Source organism: Anser brachyrhynchus, assembly GCF_964034855.1.
Source record: "Anser brachyrhynchus genome assembly, chromosome: 27".
NCBI classification, from domain to species: Eukaryota; Metazoa; Chordata; class Aves; order Anseriformes; family Anatidae; genus Anser; species Anser brachyrhynchus.
Window position 1 is genome coordinate 4,751,165 of NC_137720.1, and position 19,486 is coordinate 4,770,650.

Genomic DNA, 19,486 nt, shown 5'->3' on the forward strand with positions numbered 1-19,486 from the left:
ACCGTGAAATGCATCCCTGCCAACTTCTGCTGTGCACAGCCGTGCTTTCCTGTGCCAGAGCTCCCATCCTGCTGCTGTGGATGGGTGAGCGCACAAAAGCTGCAGATGTGCTTTCAGAGCCTGGGGAGGTTTTGGCCAGCCGAGCAGCCAGCCAGCTGCCTTGCCTCCTTCCTTGTGCAGCAAACCTGCCTGCCTATCACTCCATTTGGCCTTTCCCTACATCGGAAAGGACCATAGTACAGGCAAGGGATCCGTACAGGACATTACCGACTCTGAGCATCCCTGGCCCCTGTCTTTTCAAGTGCTGCCACTTGAAAATGATTCCCAGCAAACTCCTGTTCCTGCTCCTGCATGTCCCTGTGGGATGTCCAAGGCAGAGTGACTTGGTAGCCAGAGGAAAACCTATCCTGGCACAGCTTTGATGTGAATTTATTAAAACCAAAATGGGCTGAGTAAGGGGTAACACTTAAAATCATCTCTTTTCCTAAGTGCCAGGGGCTGGATTCATGGCTGCTCAAGGGAAAGGTGTCCCACGTGAAAGATTTGTATCTGACCTTTCTTTCAACTCTCCACATTTCTGCCAATATTTTACTACTAAAACACTTAAATTATTGTTGTTATTGTTATTATTATTTTGCCAGCCCCCTCCCTGCAAGTGTTCTGTGGTGGAAGGAAAAGGAAGGAAAAACCAAGCAAAAAAAAAAACGAAACCAAATTTTTGTGTTTGGCTTTGGAGACTGTCCCCAAATGCAGAGAAAGAGCTGCAGCATCAGCCACTTCTCAGTGGTTCTCATGCAATGGGTCCCACAGCCACTGTGCAAGATCTCCGCAGACAATCTGCAGCATGAGGTGAGCCGCAGGGGGGCGGCAGAAATGTGGCATTAAAAATATCGTCTCTGTTCAGATGTGTCACAGTTGTAATATTAACCTGACGAACAGCCAAGGGGCTGTTAAAATGGGGGAAAGCAGCAGGAACAACCGCTAGCTCTGAAGGGACAGAAGGCCAACACATTTCAAAGGCAAGAGAGATGTAAACACGCACAAACATTGGCCCATACACCCTCTCTCCAAACGCTGAAAGCATCGCAATTAATGTCAGTAAAATTAACTGGGAAAGAGGAAGAAGGAACAAGGTGGGGTGTCCCAAAAAAACCCTCGCTCACAAGGAGGGGCAGACATGAAGTACAGGCTCTGCTGTGAAGGTTTACAGGCTGATAACTTGCAAACATAAACTGAGCACATGGGACCCTACAGCCTGGGCCATTCCAAAGGCTACACTTTGGTGGCAAGATGTCCATTGACTTGGTCCAGATGTCTAAAGCTGAGAGATCTTCCCTACAGGGACAGCTGGAGCCAAAATGCTGTAATCTGCTAAGTTACAAATTGTAGCCTTTTATTTTTATGCTTTTCTCTTGTTTCCAACTTCTGTGATCAAGAATTCACTCCTGTTGCTTTCCTGGAACAAACTTGTTTTCATTTTCAGCTTGCTTGTATAAAGACTGATGAGAGGCAAGCCTCCTTCTTGCCCTAAGGCTCCAAACTTGTATAAATCTGGCTCATGACTCACTTCCTGAGGATGTCTTTGACTGAAGAAAAGGTTGGGGACTTCAGGAATGAGGGGTGTGCTTCCTGAGAAGATGCAGGAGTCAATGAGGAGCTGATTCCATCATGTACCAGCTTAAGGAAAAAGCACATTCTCCCACTCAGCATCCTTCAGTGCCTTGCTGAGCAGATAGGGCCAAAGCAATTTAGAGACTGAGAGCAAAACCCCAATCTGCCACTGCTGCACCGTGTGAAGGACCACAGCTGGGGCCAGGAGGCCCTGCAGGTCTCCACCTGGTCAGGTGTGTCCTCTGCTGGGGTGGGAAGATGATGGCAATTGCTGGAGCCACAATGGCAGGAAGACATTGTATGAAATGTCATTTAACCCCGTTTTTTGTGATTTGTATACCTGAAATGCTGCTGCTCTTCTTACCCAGTGCCCGTTGCACCCTCTCTACCCTCCCTGCATGGGGCAGACAGTTCCTACTGCTGCAGAGCAAGCAGAAGACAAATGTGGCTGTGCCTTATTGCTCATAGCCATCCAGAGAATCACACTGGGGCTATGCTAGGATGAGGTGGGCAAGTTCAAGAACATGCAGAAGTCAAGGTAGTATCCAAGAAGGTGGTGTTTTCACCACGGGAAAGGTAACAGGAATAAGAACGATGGGATGGTCTTCCATAGCTATTCCCCCTGTGTTGGACAAGGAGAAAGCCTGGGTCCTGACGGTGCTTTTCTGAAGACAAGGCAGGACAGAGAAACTTATGTTACTCACAAGACTCGGAGGCTGGGCAGCTGCTGGCACATCCCTCTGGGGAGCAAATGGATGCCTGCACGGGTCAAGGTCCTAGAGGAGTGGAGGAAAGAGAAGAAATGGTGTTGGTGAGGGCCAGCACACAGACTCTGCTACCCGCACGCCCAGCTACCAGCCCCACACGGTGGCAGGAAAGACAACATCAATAAGATAATGAAATACCCGGAGAGAAACAAAAACTGACTTGGAAAACGGGCACTGCTGCTGGACCTGGTAAAGGTGAATGTGCCTGAAAGAAATTCTGGGACACTTCTGGGTACTGAATTCACTGGTGTCCTTGGCCATGCCCAGGGCAGGTGGCTGTACCCTCCGAGGCACACTCTGCTGTCCCAGTTCCTCATTGTCCAGACTGGTGATCTGCCTGGAGCCACAGCTGCCTCAGAAACCTGTGCACAGGGGATGGATGGCATGTCCCTGGGTCCCTGCAGCAAGGCATGGCCAGGCAGGGCACACTCCTGGGCCCAGGTGCTCAGCAGTGCTCCCAGTTTGGGCACAGCTCGTGGACCAGTGCCCCGCAGAGGAGAACCACGGGCGGCTGGAGACAGCCTGTCCTCCAGGTGCCTGATCTCCTGGGTCTGGTGGTGTGAGGATGGGGCCAGACCAGCTGTGGAAGCCTTCAGCCCAGGCAGCAGATATGTGGCAAACACAGCAGATATTTCCATCCCTGCACTGCACTGCACTGCCAGTGCTGGTCCCAGGATGGGCAGCGAGGCACTGGATCTCAACAGACCATGCTGAAGCACTGCACCCAAAGGCTCATTCCTTCACAGACACAGAAGGAAAGGAAGAAAATAATCCAAAAAAAAAAAAAAAAGATCAGAGCATGCTCAACAGTACCGAGAGAGCAACTCACGGAGAAGAAAGCTGCTTTCAGGAGCCACAGGGGTGAAACGAAGCAGAGAGGTGAGTGACCAGGGAGAGGCAGAGCACTGCAAAAGTTGTCCTCGCTGAAACAGCCTGGACCGCCTTGAAGAGGGAAGAGCACAAATAGCAGGGTAAAAGGGAGAGATTTGCCACTCACAAAACTTCTAGGCTGGTGGTGCCTTTAAGGTCTGGGAATTCTTTGATGTCCGTTGCACCATTGAGCGACCTGCAGAGAAATGAGGGTGAAGTGAGTTGGGCAGAGGGCTCAGAAGCAAGTGCAGCTGCCCGAGGTCCATGACCCAACTGCTCCCGAATGTCATGGTGGCAAATCTGCTTCCTCGCACCCAGATGTGGTGATCAGAGGCCCAGATCCAAAGGTGTCACTCGCATCAGCGTGCCACCGCCGGCTGGGCAGAGCTGACATCTCACGCAGCACAGATGCACTGAGCCAGAGTTCAGTATTTCTGTGCAGGGAGGCTTGGCAAGCTCAGTCCCTCCTCCAATCACTGACATTTTTGGAATGATTTCTACCCAAATTAAATTTAGAAAAACAAAACAAAACAAACAAACAAAACCCAGTTACCATTGGGAATGCAGAAGGGCATCCCACCCAAGCTTCCCAGAGTCCGTGCATTTGATGCTAAAAAATGGATGGGTATTTGGAGGATTTATTATTTGCCTGAGTTTATGTCCCTGCAGTGGCAAGCTGGGGGAGGCTTACAAGGAGAGATTTTGAGGTTGCCTCTGCCTCAATATCCAGGGCTGTGCTGCAACAGGTTTGCCAAAAGGCCAGCCAGCCAGACCAGGCCAACTGGGAGCAACTGTTGTGGTCCAGGTGGTGCCCACCACATGGTGGCGGCCCTGGAGCAGGCTTGGGGCTGTGCACGTGAAGGAAGCTCTGTCACCGCTGGCTGTCAAGAAAGGTTATTTGTGCCATGGTGATGGTGTTATGGCATGTGGTTGGGCAAAAACACAGCAGTGCAGGTCTTGCTTGAGCAGCATGCAGAAAGTGTAGAGGTGCTTGTGAGTATGGTCTTTGCTGGTGCTGATGCAGCTATGGAGACCCTGGAAGATTCTTCAGGTGCTCGTCAGCTAGGTAGGCAGGAGGAACAAATTGCCCCCTCCAAAATGCCCTTATCAAAATTATTCTCCCTCAGCAGAAAAAATCTGCAGCGTCTACTCATTGGCTCACTCCTTTTGGGACTGGCCAGAAGAGTTGCATCTATTGTTGGCAGAAGGTCTTTAGGAAAGAGCAAGCGGAGAAGGCTGCTAAGGTGTCCAGCTCCCAAGGCTTGGGGCTTGGCTGCGTTACCTCCTTGAGGATCTGCTTGGTGAACTTACAGAGTGTGTAGCTTTGGCAAGTACTGGAAAGCAGACTGTCCAACAAACTGGATGGGGTTGTCATAGAAATGGCTGCAAAGGAAATGAGTAACTGGTTAGATTCTGCTGTGTATGCAGGAGAAGATGCTATTACAGATCAAGAGCCTTGGAGCAACTAGTAGTAAGCTGTGCAGAAATTGCTATAGCCATCCTGTGAGGAAACCTTCTTTTCCAGGCAACCCCAGGCTCTCCCACCAGCCTGTTTTGGCTGAACAATGGTTAATCTGAGGTCTCAAATCCTGCTGCTCTGGAAGGGTCCCTCAGGGTTCTGCTGAACAAGGCAGGCTAGAAAGATGCAAAACCCTCCTTCAACCCTTCTATAGTGCTGTGATCCTGCTGGGAAACACCTTGCACTTAATGACACCTCCTCTGATCTTACATATCCACAGCACCAGCATCTTTCCTACCTGTCACAGTCAGTGGAGAGAAGTGAACTCTCGTAGGATCCAACCAGTTTTAGGAGGAGCTGTATCACCTCCTAGAAGAAGCACTTTCTCCCCACTGACTGTGAGAGACTTCAGATAGGCAGATCCAGTGGGGACATGAGTTCTGAACGTGAGGAAAATGTACAGGCAGATGTCAACCAGGGCTTTGAAAATCCTGTTATCTGCACAGTTTCTGTGCAGACCTCCCGTTTATTCTTCCTTCACTGCTATCAGCCTTGTTAACTGCAGCAGAATTCAGCTGAGGGTAAAAGAGAACCTGTGGCAGAAAAGCTGAAGCAGAGCTGAGAAAGAGCTGAATTCAGCTTACATTAGCCTATATACAACAAATGTCAAATTGTGGTCAGTTGAAAACCATCAGAAATACCAACCAAAGACATCAGGAAGCGCTTCTTTCCAGGGAACATAAGGATTTAGGAAACACTGTTTAATTTTCTTACATTGTTTGGAGGAGGGGATTCCCAACAAACGCGTTCTCTGGAATAGCTTTGATGTTGTTGTTATGAAAACCACTGTTGGGAGAAACAAACATCTTGATATGAATGCATTAGAAAGGCTTGGAGATGCCGTTTTTCCTCAACACTTTTAAAAGCAGAGAGTCTTTAAAAACCACACATAAAATAAGATGTGTAAGCTCTGTCCCGGCTGTAGCATCAGCCCAGCAAGTGAACAAGGTCTGTTATTTGGCAGGACAAAGGTCTCATTCTGCTGTATTTACTCTGTGTAGTCTGGTGATCCATAAGTCAGTCTACTTAACACAGTAGGAATACAGGTACTTAGGGTTTTACTGGCTAGGAAACAGGACAGGAAATGAACAAACAAAATGTGCTTATTTTATACCATCCAGGGATTCCAATTTTTATCGATGGTCTCTTCCTTACAGCTCAACAGCTGTTAGCCAGAGTGCAGCCTACTATGAACTATTGGCCCTCATGATTTTAAGGAATTTGTAGATCAAGATGTGATATTTTTGGCTAAGCTTGAGAAAATGGCTACCAGCAAACTTCTGCATCAGAAGAGAGCTCTGTGACCACAGCCTGACCTCCTGTACAACAAAAGCCAGAGAATGGCAGCCATGGGATGCTGTGTCCAGCAACAGGACCAGGCTCTGGGTGATGCCCAGGTTGTTTCATCCCAGAAGAATCTGCTCTAGCTATTAGCTGGGTATCTGTTTGAAGTGATTATTTATTTAGTGATGTGAATTTCAAAAGCCATCTCAAAGTGGATTAAGGATCTTATTCTCATTTTGAATATCAGAGTAATTATGATATGTGGTCTGAGAAATCTGCCTGACAAGAAATTATTCCAGTAAATTAAAAAAAGAAGTGTCAGATTTTCACTTCAAGAAGCACCAAAGCAGCTATTTTCGTCCCACCCCAGCCTGTCACCAGTTTGACATATCTTAGGTTCCACAGGAACTGCAGATCCACATCAGTTAGCTGTGACCCTACCTTGGGTCTTCGACCTTTGTGGGTGTTAACTGGGGTGTTTTCCCATTTTTAGTGCCTCCCAGGCTGACCAGTTAGAGGAGAGAGAGCTAGCCACTAAAGTGGTCATAAATTCTTGGCATTCCTTGTTATAATCTTGCCCTAAGAGACATCAAACCATTTAGGCATGACAAAGGAGGTGGCACAGGGCATGCAAAAGCCACAGCCTCACAATAACGCAGTTAACTCCATGGTTATGTCCCCAGTCTGGGGAATGGACATTAGAAGTGGTTGGAGATCTGAGGGACTTTGAGCCCATCAGACACCACAGGGGAACGAAGAGCTGTTGGAGGAACCTGCTCCAAGCTGGGCAGGGGGATCTCCCACTCAGCTCCACCAGCCATGGTGCTGAGAGTGATGGGGAGGTGATTAGAGCTGATGAAAATCAAAGGGATAATCTGCTTTTATGTGCATGGCTGGGTAAGATAAAAGAAACGCTTGGACTGAGTGCTCTCCCCAAGTCAGAGTACAGGCAACCCTTTACTGGTCACTCTTCATCAGGGAATGCTTTTGAAAAGGAATAAATAGAAAATCTTACAGCTCCTGCAGTCGGCCCAGCGTTCTAATAGCCCCAGGGAATTCCAACAGCTCATTGTAGTTTAGATCCCTGAAAGACAGAGAAGGGAAAAACATTCATTAATGTTGCTGTAGGAACTCAGCTGAGTGTATCTGTGCTTTGAAGGCACGGAAACTTGGTCGTTAAGCATGGGAGACAGGTTTTTCCTACTGCGCCGATCCAGCCACTGCCTGGAAACCAACTCTCACGCATTCCTGCTGCAGGACTGTTCTCTGCTAGGAGCACTGTCGGGCGAGAGCCAGCCCAAGCCGTGGCTGCTGGTGGGCTGCTGCCAAATGGATTCCTTTCCCCCAAGTCTCTCAGTGCCCAGAGCTGGACAATGCCGCTGCTTCACATCTCCAGAGTGCCCTGTTCCCCTGTCCCAGGGTCTCACCCCCACACACTGTGGCCATGAGTAATTTTTCCTGCCTTTCCAGGTCAAAATGGGGTGTTAGGAAGAACAAGCACCACAAGAACAGCTTCAGCTCAGCTCCACAAAAGGGGTTTCTCTGGGTGTAGAGGGGAGCAGGGACCTGAAGAGCAAGGGACAATTCCCTTGGCACTTGTCCTGGGGATCCCATAGCTCCCTGCCACTGGGACATGCTGAGGTCCAGGTCTTCTGATTGCTGAGGTGAACCCCACATTGGAAACCGTGAGCCAAAGGTGGAAGTGATGCGGAAGAGATATTGACAATTCTGGGCGCTATATAATAAATTAAATAAAATATATCTTTGATATAGTTGTTCACAATGGCAAGTGCAGAGTTTGGCAACCAGAATCAGAGAATCATGGAATCATTTAGAATGGAAAAGTCCTTCAAGATCACCACGTCCAACCACCAACCTGACCTACCGAGTCCCATCACTAATCCATGTCACTCGCTGCCATGTTCACACATATCTTAAATACCTCCAGGACTCTACCACCTCCCTGGGCAGCCCGTTCCAATGCCTGACCACCCTCTGCATGAAGAAATTCTTCCCGATGTCCAAGCTAATCCTCCCTGGTGCCACCTGAGGCTGTTGCCTCGCATTCCATCACTTGTTTTCCAGTCCCTTCACAGCTTCGCTGCTTTTCTCTACACACACTCAATGACCATGTAGTGAGGGGCCCCAAACTGAGGGCAATATTGGAAGTGAGGTTCAGACACTTGCCCAGTTCTGACAATGGTCAGGAAACCTGTGGCCTTCTTGCTGCCAACTGGATTCCTTTCCCCCAAGTCTCTCAGTGCCCAGAGCTGGACAATGCTCCTGCTTCGCATCTCCAGAGTGCCTTGTTCCCCTCTCCCAGGGTCCACTAGCTTGCGTTCAGCTCCCTCAGGGCTGTTTCTGCCAGGCAGCTTTCCAGGCATCCTTCCCCACGCCTGCCCCGTCAGTGGGGTTGGTGGGCCCCAAGCGCAGACCCCATACTTGCCCTTGTTGAACACCACACAGCTGGACGTGGCCCAGCAGCCCGGCCTGGTCAGGTCCCCCCGCAGAACCCTGCTGCCCTCCAGCAGGCCATCAGTCCTGCCCAACTGGGGGTCATTAAAACCTCCTGAGGTGCAGCGATCCCCTCATCCTCACTGATAACATGTGAAACAAAACTGGCCCCAGGCCTGAGCCCTGAGGAACATCAGGAATGGGCTGGCACCTGCAGGAAATTATTCATTTGAGCTTCAGGGCACCACTAGCAGCTGGGGAGGATCAGGCCTCTGGAGGCACCGATCCTGTTGTTGAGTAGAGGGAGCGTGGGGCGGCCGGCAGAGCTTCAGACGTGCGGTGTTCCTCCCCTAGCAGGCCCGATGGAGAGGCAGGTCCAGCTGAAATGGGACCATTTGACCCCCCGCTGGTCATCCCACAGACCAGGACATTGAAGCCTGAAAGCCACGTGACTGCTTCCTCCTTGCATGAAACTCACCGAGTTTTAAGTGGTAGATACTTTGGAACATGAGGGTAATTACTGGCTCCTGGAGATTACTGTATAATTACACTTAATGGACCTCAAAGTAATTACCATGTAACCTGGATTGTGGTTTACAGAACAGAAATAACCATACATTTACACAGCAATGAGTTGCTGCCCAATTACCTTGTAATTCTCAACCTCTGGGCCCAGGCATGGTAATTACATTATGATCTCTCTTGGCCCCCCTCTCTCTTACATGGTCTTCTCCTTTACCCGCATCCTTGCATGCGAATTACTCTACAGCACCGTCTCCGCTTTGCCCGGTAGGTATTTACACAGTAAATCATCCCAGTTAGTCTCTCCAAATTGGTCTTCCTTTGTGCCTTCCAGGACTCCAGGCTGATAGCACTTACTCCATATTTTTTTTCTGGTTTTATTTCCTGTCTTGTCATTCCCTGACAAATATTCCCTAGGGTGTGAGATTGGCCTGGCTGGGTTTTATTCTATGCAGCCCTGAAAAGGTCCATATCAGACCTTGTTGCTGGATTCCCTCTGCAGCCCAGGGGAGGAGGCAGGTCCTGTTGCAGCAGGGTTTGTCTCTGCACACCCAGGAGCTTTTCTCTCCTCCAGCCAGAGGGAGTCTGGCTGCCTGCACTGCACGTGTGGATTTGAGCAAATGAACCAGGATTCTGTAGGACCTAGACCTCAAATGGAAGGATCTGGAAAAGGTTCAAATAGTCTAATAATTGCAGTCAGCAGGAGAGGGTGACAGACAAGACCTCCCAGCCCTGTCCGACCTGCAGTGTGATGGCAGAGCCCCAGCACACGCAGAGCTGTGTCCCCAGGGCCCAGGAGCAAACCAGGAGCGAGGTGTCCCCTCCTCAAGCCTCATCCCCTCTATTAGATATGAGAGGTCCACACCTCCTAAAGAGCTTGCTCTGGCACACTCAGTTTTCATCTGGGTCCCAATGGATCAGTGTTTTTTTTTTTTTCCAGTTTCCTCTGCTTGAGTCCAAAACGATCTGCCTAAGAATAGCCTAACACATGGCTGCTCATAGACCTCACTGTTTGCAAGATGCACACAGCTCGTTGTCTGCTGCTTGGCTGCTCTGAGCCAGTAACTTTCTGTTGTACCTGCCAGGTGTCCATCACTCACCTTGTGTACACGCTCTTGTGCCAGGGCAGGCAGGACAAGGCTTTTGCAAAAAGTCTCAGCCAAAGCACAGAGAGGCACAGGAATGGGTTTACAAAGAGAGCAAGTGATTGGAAGTGCAGACAGGACACTGCTGGGCGTTTTGAAAGCATCAGTCAAAGCCCATTAATGTTCACATCACTGCACTGAATGAAATCAGAGGGCATTAGCAGCCTAAACTGACTGACAGTCTCAAATCTCTATCTGCGCATAAGATGCTTAATACCTTTAAAAGTCTCACCCTAGAGGGACTTTCCAAGGTTACAGGGAGGTTTCGCAGCAGCGCAGGAAGCTGCAGAGGTCACTTAAGGCTGGGTGTGTGCCTGCACCGCTTGCCCAACTTTCTGTAACACAACCTGGGGCTCTGGGACAGGCCTGGGTGATGCCAAGGGACCGACCCCAGGGAGGAGGCAGCGTGAGCCCTGTCCCCAGGTGACCCTCAGCCCACCTCTGCAGCATCGCCGATGCTGCGAGAAGCTCCATGCCAGGGCCCGGGGTTGAGTTTCTCCCCAGCAATACCCGACGTGTCTGTGAGCAGCTGACAGATGGAAAGTATTGCCCAACAAAGATGAGGCTTGGCTCACCTGTGATTCACTAACAGAAAAAGAGTTAGATCTGTAACCAATATTATTTACAAGGAATAATTCAGCATGCTGTAATATTTGCTCCTGTCTTTCTCTAGAAATGCATTTCCTTTCCAGCCCGTGTCTCTTCCAGGCAGGCCGTTCTTTCATCAGCAGATGAACATTTTGTTTGTACCTCGGTGTGTGTGCAAGTACGTACAGGACCAATTCTTCCTGAGTGAACACACACCTTTTCCCAGCCCTGGCAGCATCCCCAGGCCTCCCTCCCCCCGCGTTTGACAGATACAAAGAGCATTGTGTTAAGCAGCTCCCTCTGGGTAAAAAAGCTGTCGCTAACTTCTGGCATATGCTGGGCTTGTTGGAAAGTGGAAATGCAACCAGGTGTAGTCATGCCACTTCAGCCTGGCTGCCAGCAACCCCAGTCTGTTTAGGAGAGACAATGTGCCCGTGCTCGCTCCTGCCAGTGCTTCCTGGTTTTTGGGGCGATGAGCTCCCTCCTGGAAAACAAACCTGACTGTCCTCATTAACAACTCCCCGCAGTGTTGCTCGCAGCCGACTGCTCCTGGTCTGCGTGCTGCTCACACTGCCCTGACTTGCCTCCAGTGCTGCAGATTTTGGGGATTTCAGCTGGCTGGGGGAGGCTGGACGAAGCAGGTACCCGTGGTGCTCCCCAGGCTTAAGCTCTTCCCTGCGGTGGGACAGCTCTTCCCAAAAACCCAAACCGAAGGCAGCAAACAAGGGTGGCTTCCCTGTCCCTCCCTCTTCCTACCCAGAGCTTGAATCAGGCCGTGGGTCAGATAATGGCCTAGAAATGATCCTACCTGTCCCCACAGGGAGGTGGCAGATGGTGGTGGCAGTGGGGAGCTCCACGGGCTCAGGAGGTTTCTGCTTGTTTAGGGAAACTCAGTCCTTGGGTCTTTCTGCAGACATCTGAGGCGAGCAGGGCCACATCCAGCCCAGACACTGCTCCTCTCCACCTGCTCTCCCACGAGGAACACGCCCCAGCCAGTGCCATCTCCAAACCCTTTCCAGGGGCTGGGTCGATATGGAAAATGGAGGGGGTGTAGAAACCACCTCCAAGTGTCCGCTGCCTCTCTCTTACCTTATCTGAGCTGCTTTGGCAATGCTTTGCTGGTCCCAGCTCCGTGCTCGGGCACTTTCGTGCCTGGCACGGGGAAAGCTGCAAAAAGCCAAACCTGCCACCAGGTGACACTATCCCCCCCTATCTGCTGTGGCAGATGGGCTGGGGTGGCCTTGGGCTGACCTGGGAGCTGGCCCAAGGGAGCTGGACCTGGCTCTGCAGAGGTCTCAGCTGCCCCGGCTCTGGGGTCTGCCCCAGGACTGTGGGACACTGCGTATGGGGTGTCCTGGCTGTGGGGTGCTACCCTTGTTGGCACATCTGGGAGTGCGGATCCCCTGCCAGCATTGCATGGTGGAAGGATGACAATGTGCCACGGCCATCTTCATGCCGGAACAATTGGGAAACCTCATAAAACTGTACATAGAAAAAAAAAAAAAAGAGTGATGGCCAGAGCATTAGGAAGGGAGTTTTGCCCATTATCAAAGGCTTTTGGAAGCAAAGTCGCCCAGCCAAGAAGTTCAGAAATGATGTGCAAGAGAAAGGACTATAAAAAATCACTTTCCTTAGTTGTGCTCCAAGTTACCAGCTCCAGGCATCGCAGTGGGATGTCAGAAGGAGTCTTGTCTGTTCTTCTAGTCAAAATGAAAACCTCTTAAAGGTCACCCGGTCTGCCCGAGACACAATGAACTGGCTGGCTTTCCATTGTTGTTATTTCTAGAGTGAGCCTATAGCTTCGTATTTGGATGATCTTAACCAACCCTGTTGCTTATTTAGAAATAAAAGTAAATTGACATCAAAGGCACAGTTATTTTGGGCTTTAACTGCCAGGGTGATTTGAAGCTGACAACACGCAGCCTGGAACTATTAATATCTTCAATCAGGCCAAAAAGAGAGGAGGGGAAAGAGTCTCAGGTCAATTTTCTGCCTGTTAGGGACTATTAGTGGTTCTACACAGGAAGCCCCCAAAAAAATAAAAAAATTATATAGTACTATAAATTCTTCCATAAGCCACAAAACACCACAAATTTGCAGCTAATAAACCTGAAGACGCAATAAGATTAGAAGCTGGAGATGGGACATTTGCTGACTATTTCAGTCCCACTGCAGGTTGCTGCCAGTAGTTCGAGATGTTACCGTGGTGCCCTGGAGAGACACTTTGTGCAGCCTCCGGTAAGGACTTGCGTTTCCACCTGTCCTGCACTGGCACCTCACCAAGCTACCAGTAAATGTAATTACCACTGCCGCTAGTCGTGCTGGTTGCTGTGGCCAAATCAAGCACTGGAAATGATTTAATTGGTAGTCTTAAAGCCCAAGGGGGCTGTCGTGGCCATTTAGTTTGACCTCTTGCCCGCCACCAGCCGGCCAGCCTTACGCAGATGCATTATGTCAAGGTCATGGCTTGTGGTCGAGCTTGAGCTGAGAAGAGCTGCCTGTTTAGTCTGGACGATGGAAAGGCAGTGAAAATGGGGTGTCTGGGAAGCTGCACACCCTTGGCTGGTTCCTGCACCTTCAGCTGATGCTGTCCCATGACTGAGGAGGTTTAAGAACACAGCTATGCCCCCCAGTGCCTCCCCAGCTCCGATGTTATAAACACACAAGGTGGATTTTGGAGTATTGAGGGGTATTTATCTGCTTGCTGAACCCTGACAATTTTTTTTTTATGTGCTTGGTGTCCGATATATTGATGGTCCCACAAGGATCAGGGGAGGTGCATCCTGCCCATGGTGCCTGCACATCTCTGGAAACCTGGGCCAGGTCCAGACATGGCTGGACATAGTGTAGGGTCTGCATACTGCGCTGCACGCTCCTCTGAACCCATGGGGTGCAGCATCTCCTTCTGGTGCCTCTGACTGGAGCCTGTGCTGACCTGGGGCTGCTCACCATACCTACAGACCTGCCAGGAACGACGCCATTCAGGGCCATATTTCTCTTATGTAGCATCACCGTAAACCCCGTACCCTTCACGGAGACTTCCAAGAGGGGCCTGGCCAAGGGTGCACAGTGGAGAGAAATGGACCATTGTGGGAGTCAGCTGCTAGGGTCGGTGCTTTCACTGGGAAAACCAGTCATATTCTAGAAATGCCCGTTTTAGCAAATTTTAAAGAGTACACAGGCTTTGCTGGTGAACTGCAAAGTTTGTGGGTGTCCCAAAGGAGCAGAGATGGGCCCCACACTGCGGGAAGGTTGGCAGGTACCAGCAGTACCCAATTTCTGCCAGAAGCAAGTAGCAGCCTCTGTACAAGGATTCCAGCTGATACCCTGGCCTGGAAACATCCCAGCCTCTCACTTACATGGTGCTGCACCATTTTACAGGGTTTACTGGCACTGAAAGCTCTACTGCTGGGGCGTGGGGGACCTGTCTGTAGGTCCTGCCTTGTACGTCTGCAGCTGCCAGTCCTTCCTCGCACAGCTCTGTTCCCCATTTAAAAATGCGGCGGTGCCCAGAATGTGTCTGTTCCAACCAGTATTTCTGTCTGTTCTCTAACTGATGAAGGTACCGAATTAAATATGTTTTCAATTCTGTTTGATTTATTTAACAAGGTTGAAATAAGCCTTTGAGAGCAGGATCTCGTGGGGGGTCCTGGGAGCACAAGCGCTGCCATGAACATATCATTTACAAGACACAAAAGGAGCTGACCGCAGAGCAGAGCAGCGGGGACCTCGGTCGCTCAGATGCACAGACAATAACCATGGAGCTGATGACTCAGGCAGGGGAGGCACGGAGAAGGCTGCTGCACTTGGCCACGCAGGGGAAGAAGCAGGCGGGAGAATGCCTGCTCTACAGCAGTGTTTCTGAACTGCGCTGCGGGAAGGACCCCCACCTATCCCCAGGTGCACCAGCGGTGGGTCCCGGCCCCCCTGCAGCGTGCTGGTGTTGGGAGAAGGGAGCAGGGCTGCGGGCAGAGCTTCTGTGCATCAGCACATCCATGGTGAAAGCATGCCCGCAGCTCGCCTCCGCTGCCCTCTTTGCTGCCTGCAGTGCCTGCTCCTCCCTTCCACGGGCAAGCAATTCGCTCCCATGTTTCTGGGGGCAGAGGCATCCCTCCTCCGGCACTGCTCTGCCTCAGCTGCTCTGCGAAAGGCAGCACCCAGGCTGCACCCGAGGGGAAGGCTTCAAGCAAAATAATGCGTGAGGAGCCACAGGAGTTGGGGACAGGTCATAGCACGCGTGTCTGGGCACCCAAAGGTTGGAGGTTTGGGGAGAGCTGGTGCTGTATGCCATTGCAAGATGGCCTCAGGGATGGGGGAGCCTGCAGGGTGCAAGAGGGGCAATGTGAGGACTTGGGGGGAAAGGGAGAGTAAGCAGAGTCCTGGGAAGGGGATGAGCCTTGGAGCAGAGCCATAACCCATGGAAAAATGCAGTGACCTGGGGGGGTGCACTCCCTGATTTTTCTTTTTAGTTTTCCAGAATGTCCTGTCTGCATGAGGCCAGGTCCTGCCAAAGCTCAGAGTCAGGTCAGAAGGTACAGATTCAGAGCCTGAGCTGCTCAGTGAGGCAGTCCAGGCTCCTACTTTTGGGAGAGGATATGCAGCAAACTGGGATTGGTTGGTCCAAGGGGACCACAGAAGGGAAGGGGCTGATCCCCGTGCTCCCAGGCGGTGGTTAGCGAATTTGCCAATTCAGTTTTACAGAAGATTTTGCCTGTGTGGAAAAGTCACCTTCCATTTATGCAGTGATCAGAGCAGGCAACGTACCTCGTAGCCATTTTTGGACCAGGCACAGACCCACGCAATGGGGTCCTTGAGCTGTGCTCCCTCCCTGCAACCTCCCCCCTGCACCCTTCCTTCCTCCATCTCCTGCAGCGGGGTCTGCAGGCTCTGCTAAAGTCCCCTTCTTCCTCCGGCGGAGCAGGATGCGACCATAGGGCCGGGCTGCCCCTGAGGTGCTGCTCGGGGCCCCACACTGACCCACAGCGGGGATGGAGCACCAGGAGCAGAGCTCAGGGCAGCACACAGGGCATCCTCGAGGAGTCTAAGCCATCAGCTGCTCTGGGACAGCGCAGACTGGGATTAGCGTCAGGAGACTGCACAAAAAAAGGTTAAAACATGCTGATGGAGCCAAACCCCACTTGAAGAGCAAGGTAGCACTTGGCAGACTATTTTCCAGGAGAACAGCAAGGCCTGCCCAGCCCTAAAGGGTTAAACGATCCCTGTATGAGCTGCGGTGGAGATATTTCCCATTTCCTTCCTCCTGCCTTCATCGCCCGAGGTGTACTTTATATTAATTTTTTTTTTCTTCCATAGAAAATCCAGCTCTCCAGAGGAGTCAGTAGGTTCCAGCTCTGCTCTGCATTTACAGACTCGACTAATTACCCGGATAATAGGGCAGCGCGCTGCGAAAGCCTGTGGTAAGGGCATTTCCTGTGAGGCAAGGTTAGGCAGATAAAACGCCTGGAGCCAGAGGGTTTTGGATTCAGCCCTTCTGGGAGACGTTTTTAATTTATTAGCCCTATTTTTTAAAAATAAATTAAAAGGTTTTTAAATGAATGAAGATTTGCTCCTTCCAAGTGATTTATCTCCTTTGTCTGACTGGCGGAGGAGCTGGCAGGGTGTGGACGGGAGGGGGAAGTGGGAACGACTGGGAGCACTGGGAACAGTGGGAGCAGCGGGGTCAGCTCGGGCGGAGGAGAGGAGCCAGGGCTGCGGGGCCTCTCTCAGCCACTTCCCCCACCACGTCCCCAGTCCCCATCCGAGGTGGGCCACAGATTCATCGGCAGTCAGGGGAGCAGCACTCTGGGGGCAAATTGCTGCTATTTAGGGCATAGCCTGGAGGCCCTCAGCATTTTGGGCTGGTCCTGAGGAGCAGCTGTTCGTTTCCCATTCCTGCCTCTGTCCCGGGAGCCACCAAAGCCCTGCTGTGGGGTGGGGAGAGGGGACAGAGCCAGGACACATTCCTCCCTCTGCCAGCGTCAGGGTCTTGTTGGCTGCGTGTGTCGGGGCAGTGAGGAGCCCTGGCCCTGTTTTCGGTTCAGCCCATGCTCCATGCATGTAGGGGACCCGGCCGTGTCCCCAGGCAGCGCCGCTGGGAGGGCCATAGCTCTTATTTTGCATCTCTCCCTTGCTGCCTTGCTGGTGGTTGGAGCTAGGGCTTGGGGGCCAGCTCTGAAATCCAGCCTCCACGTTTCGATGCCCTCCCCATGGCTCTCCTCGAAGTATTGGATATATTCAGGCGTGTCTCAGGTCACCTGCCCCTTCCATCCCTTCACCCTGCGGAGAGCAGTGACTTGGGGCACGGCCATCTGGAGGTGCTTTGTGCATCCACCTTCCCTTCCAGGACTGCTCCATGAAAAAATTATGTTCCAGGGAAGCGGACGGCTAGCTGATTAGGTTCAACATTATCATAACTGATCTAATGAGGTCTGAGTCAGTTCTGCAAGGCATGGAGAATCCAGGGTGGATTTGATGCAATTATTCATCAGCCTTTAGACTGGCTGCAAAGCTCAAGGACCTTATAAAAGTAGTCAGCTTTCGGGCTAGGCTGTTAAGGAAGAAACCCGAGCACAAAGTCATTGTCACCGTGGAAATTCATGTCACAGGAGTCCCCCCATGAGAAATACTGTCTTGATGCAGTGTTGGGGAACTCAGCTCGTGTATTAGCACCATGCAGGCCTCTGGATGGCATTTTCCCTTGCTGCTGCTCTAAAAACAAACCTGTTCTCCCCCCTGCCCTGTTTCCTCAGATCCGAGAGTGCAAAGACTGAATGTTTGCAAAAATCAACCTCTGTCATTGCAGCGACACTGCTGGCTGCAGTCAACTTCTCTTTGCAGGCAACTTCTCCTTGAACATCCCCACTTACCAAGCTTATGCTACAGAACAGGTACAATCTAATCCCCCTCCCCTAACCCCTGCATTGTTAAAGGTTGAGAAATTAAGGCCCAAATGATCAGGAAATATAAAAGTTAAGATCCTCCCATCCAAGCAGCTGGAAGCCAGTTATGCTGCCTGATGTTTTATAGCACACATTAAACAGCGTAAGGAGAAATACATTACAGGGCAGGTTTTACAAGGCAAAGCAGGAACAACGAAGCGAAGTGAAGAGCAGCAGGACTGGACTCTCAGCTTTTGGCATGCTTTGCCTCTGCTTAGGAAAGCTCGTCTTTCCCTTTGGCTTTTTTTCCTCTTTTATGTCACCTCCCCACTCCTTACCCAAAACCACCCAAAGCCCTCTTGGTGTCCCATTGTGGTCCTCATGCCCAGAGAGCAACCAGCTGATGGAAATTCCCCTCTGGGCATGCCTATGGGTTACGGTTGTCACTTTCTTGGTATTTAAATCTCTGTTCCCAGCTGGCTCTGCTCTGCATCTCCTGTGGGCACCCCAGAGCTCACGCTATATTTAAAGGATGAGTCCATTACCCAAAGGGACTACAGGAGAAACGTGTCATGTAAGGATGTTAGCAGTCTGATTTACTCCGTGTCTTTTGGAGAAGGCTGAAAAATGCCAAGTATCACCCTGTTTGGCCACCTAACACCTGGCTGCACGGCTTGGCCACGCTTGGAGTTTCTTCCTGCAGCCCTGCAGGGTGGTTCTCTGTCATCTCTCAGGCTTATGGGAACCGGTGAGGGAATCTCACTGGTTTTCAAGGCTGTTTCGAAACCCTGTTGGGAAGCTGGCCAGAGCTGCTCTGACTTGCTTCCAGCCTGCCTGCCCAGGTTTCCTTCCCAGGGAGATGAGGCTGGGGGGACTGGTGAACAGCCAGATCTCACCCTGACAGAAGATTTTCCTGGAGCTGCTTTCTCCAGCGATGTGCTGGTGTTTGATCAGTTGAGACCTGGCGAGCGCTGCACATTCAGCACCATCTCCCTGCCCCTCAATCTCTCTTCTCCTGCCCTCATTAGCATGGAAAACACAGAGCTGCTCTTGCTCTGTATGTGGCAGAGTCTGCTGTTCAGTTGTGCATGGTATCTGCACAGGAAAGATGAAGTCCTTCATCTGCCTTTACTTTACATCTTTCGAGACTTGCTGTCCTCCTAAAATATAACAGCCAAGCCATCTCCATGAACAGAGATGCTCAGCTGGGACCTGGTTTTGCACAAGCCAGGTAGGCATCTGGTGTGGTTGTGCACAGGCAGCTTGCACACTGCTGCAACCTGCATGGAGCAGTGGGTGCTGTTCCTCCTAAAGTTTTGTCTGCATTTGTTAAAATAGAAGTTTCTCTGTCTAGCTGAATACAAAGAGAAACATTTCCCTTAGGGGAACAGAGGTTTCTGCACCTAAAACTTTGTATGCTTTTCTGAACCCCCCAAGAACAATTCTTTCCTCTCAACTCCTACAGTTCTTCAACTATTGTGCCTGGATTATAATCAGCATTTGGCCACAAATACTCATTTTAGGAACCCTGGAGATGTTTCTGTCTTCACCAAATCTTGCCATCCTGCTGCCTTCCAGGAGGTAACGCCCACGGGGTAACTGGGAGCTCAGTTTGGCCTGCACAAGCCAAGAAAATGTGCTAAGTGCTGTCAACAGAATGTAATCATAATCTGAATTAAAGGGTATGTGCAGGAGACTGTAATAGTCTCCACATGCACAGGAGCTGGGAGGTGGTAGGTAGATGCAGCTCTAGCAGCGTGGCTGCGTTGATGCAGCCAAATATTTTTTGCCGCAAATTTTGGCCAGCTTCAGACAGCAGGGCCAAAATCCCCAGGGTGCCGGGGCTTA

The 19,486-nt window shown here is 51.0% G+C and overlaps 1 protein-coding gene across 2 annotated transcripts in view; it reads right to left on the reverse strand.

The window, feature by feature from the left end:
* LGR6 (leucine rich repeat containing G protein-coupled receptor 6) overlaps nucleotides 1-19,486 on the reverse strand; it is a 137,218-nt gene that overhangs the window by 16,011 nt on the left and 101,721 nt on the right. For both annotated transcript variants that reach the window (XM_080569072.1, XM_080569071.1), the window contains 5 exons: nucleotides 7,067-7,135; nucleotides 5,482-5,553; nucleotides 4,560-4,631; nucleotides 3,376-3,444; nucleotides 2,316-2,387 (listed from right to left, as the gene is read on the reverse strand). In XM_080569072.1, the coding sequence (XP_080425198.1) occupies nucleotides 2,316-2,387; nucleotides 3,376-3,444; nucleotides 4,560-4,631; nucleotides 5,482-5,553; nucleotides 7,067-7,135 (354 nt within the window). The remainder of the gene's footprint in view (nucleotides 1-2,315; nucleotides 2,388-3,375; nucleotides 3,445-4,559; nucleotides 4,632-5,481; nucleotides 5,554-7,066; nucleotides 7,136-19,486) is intronic.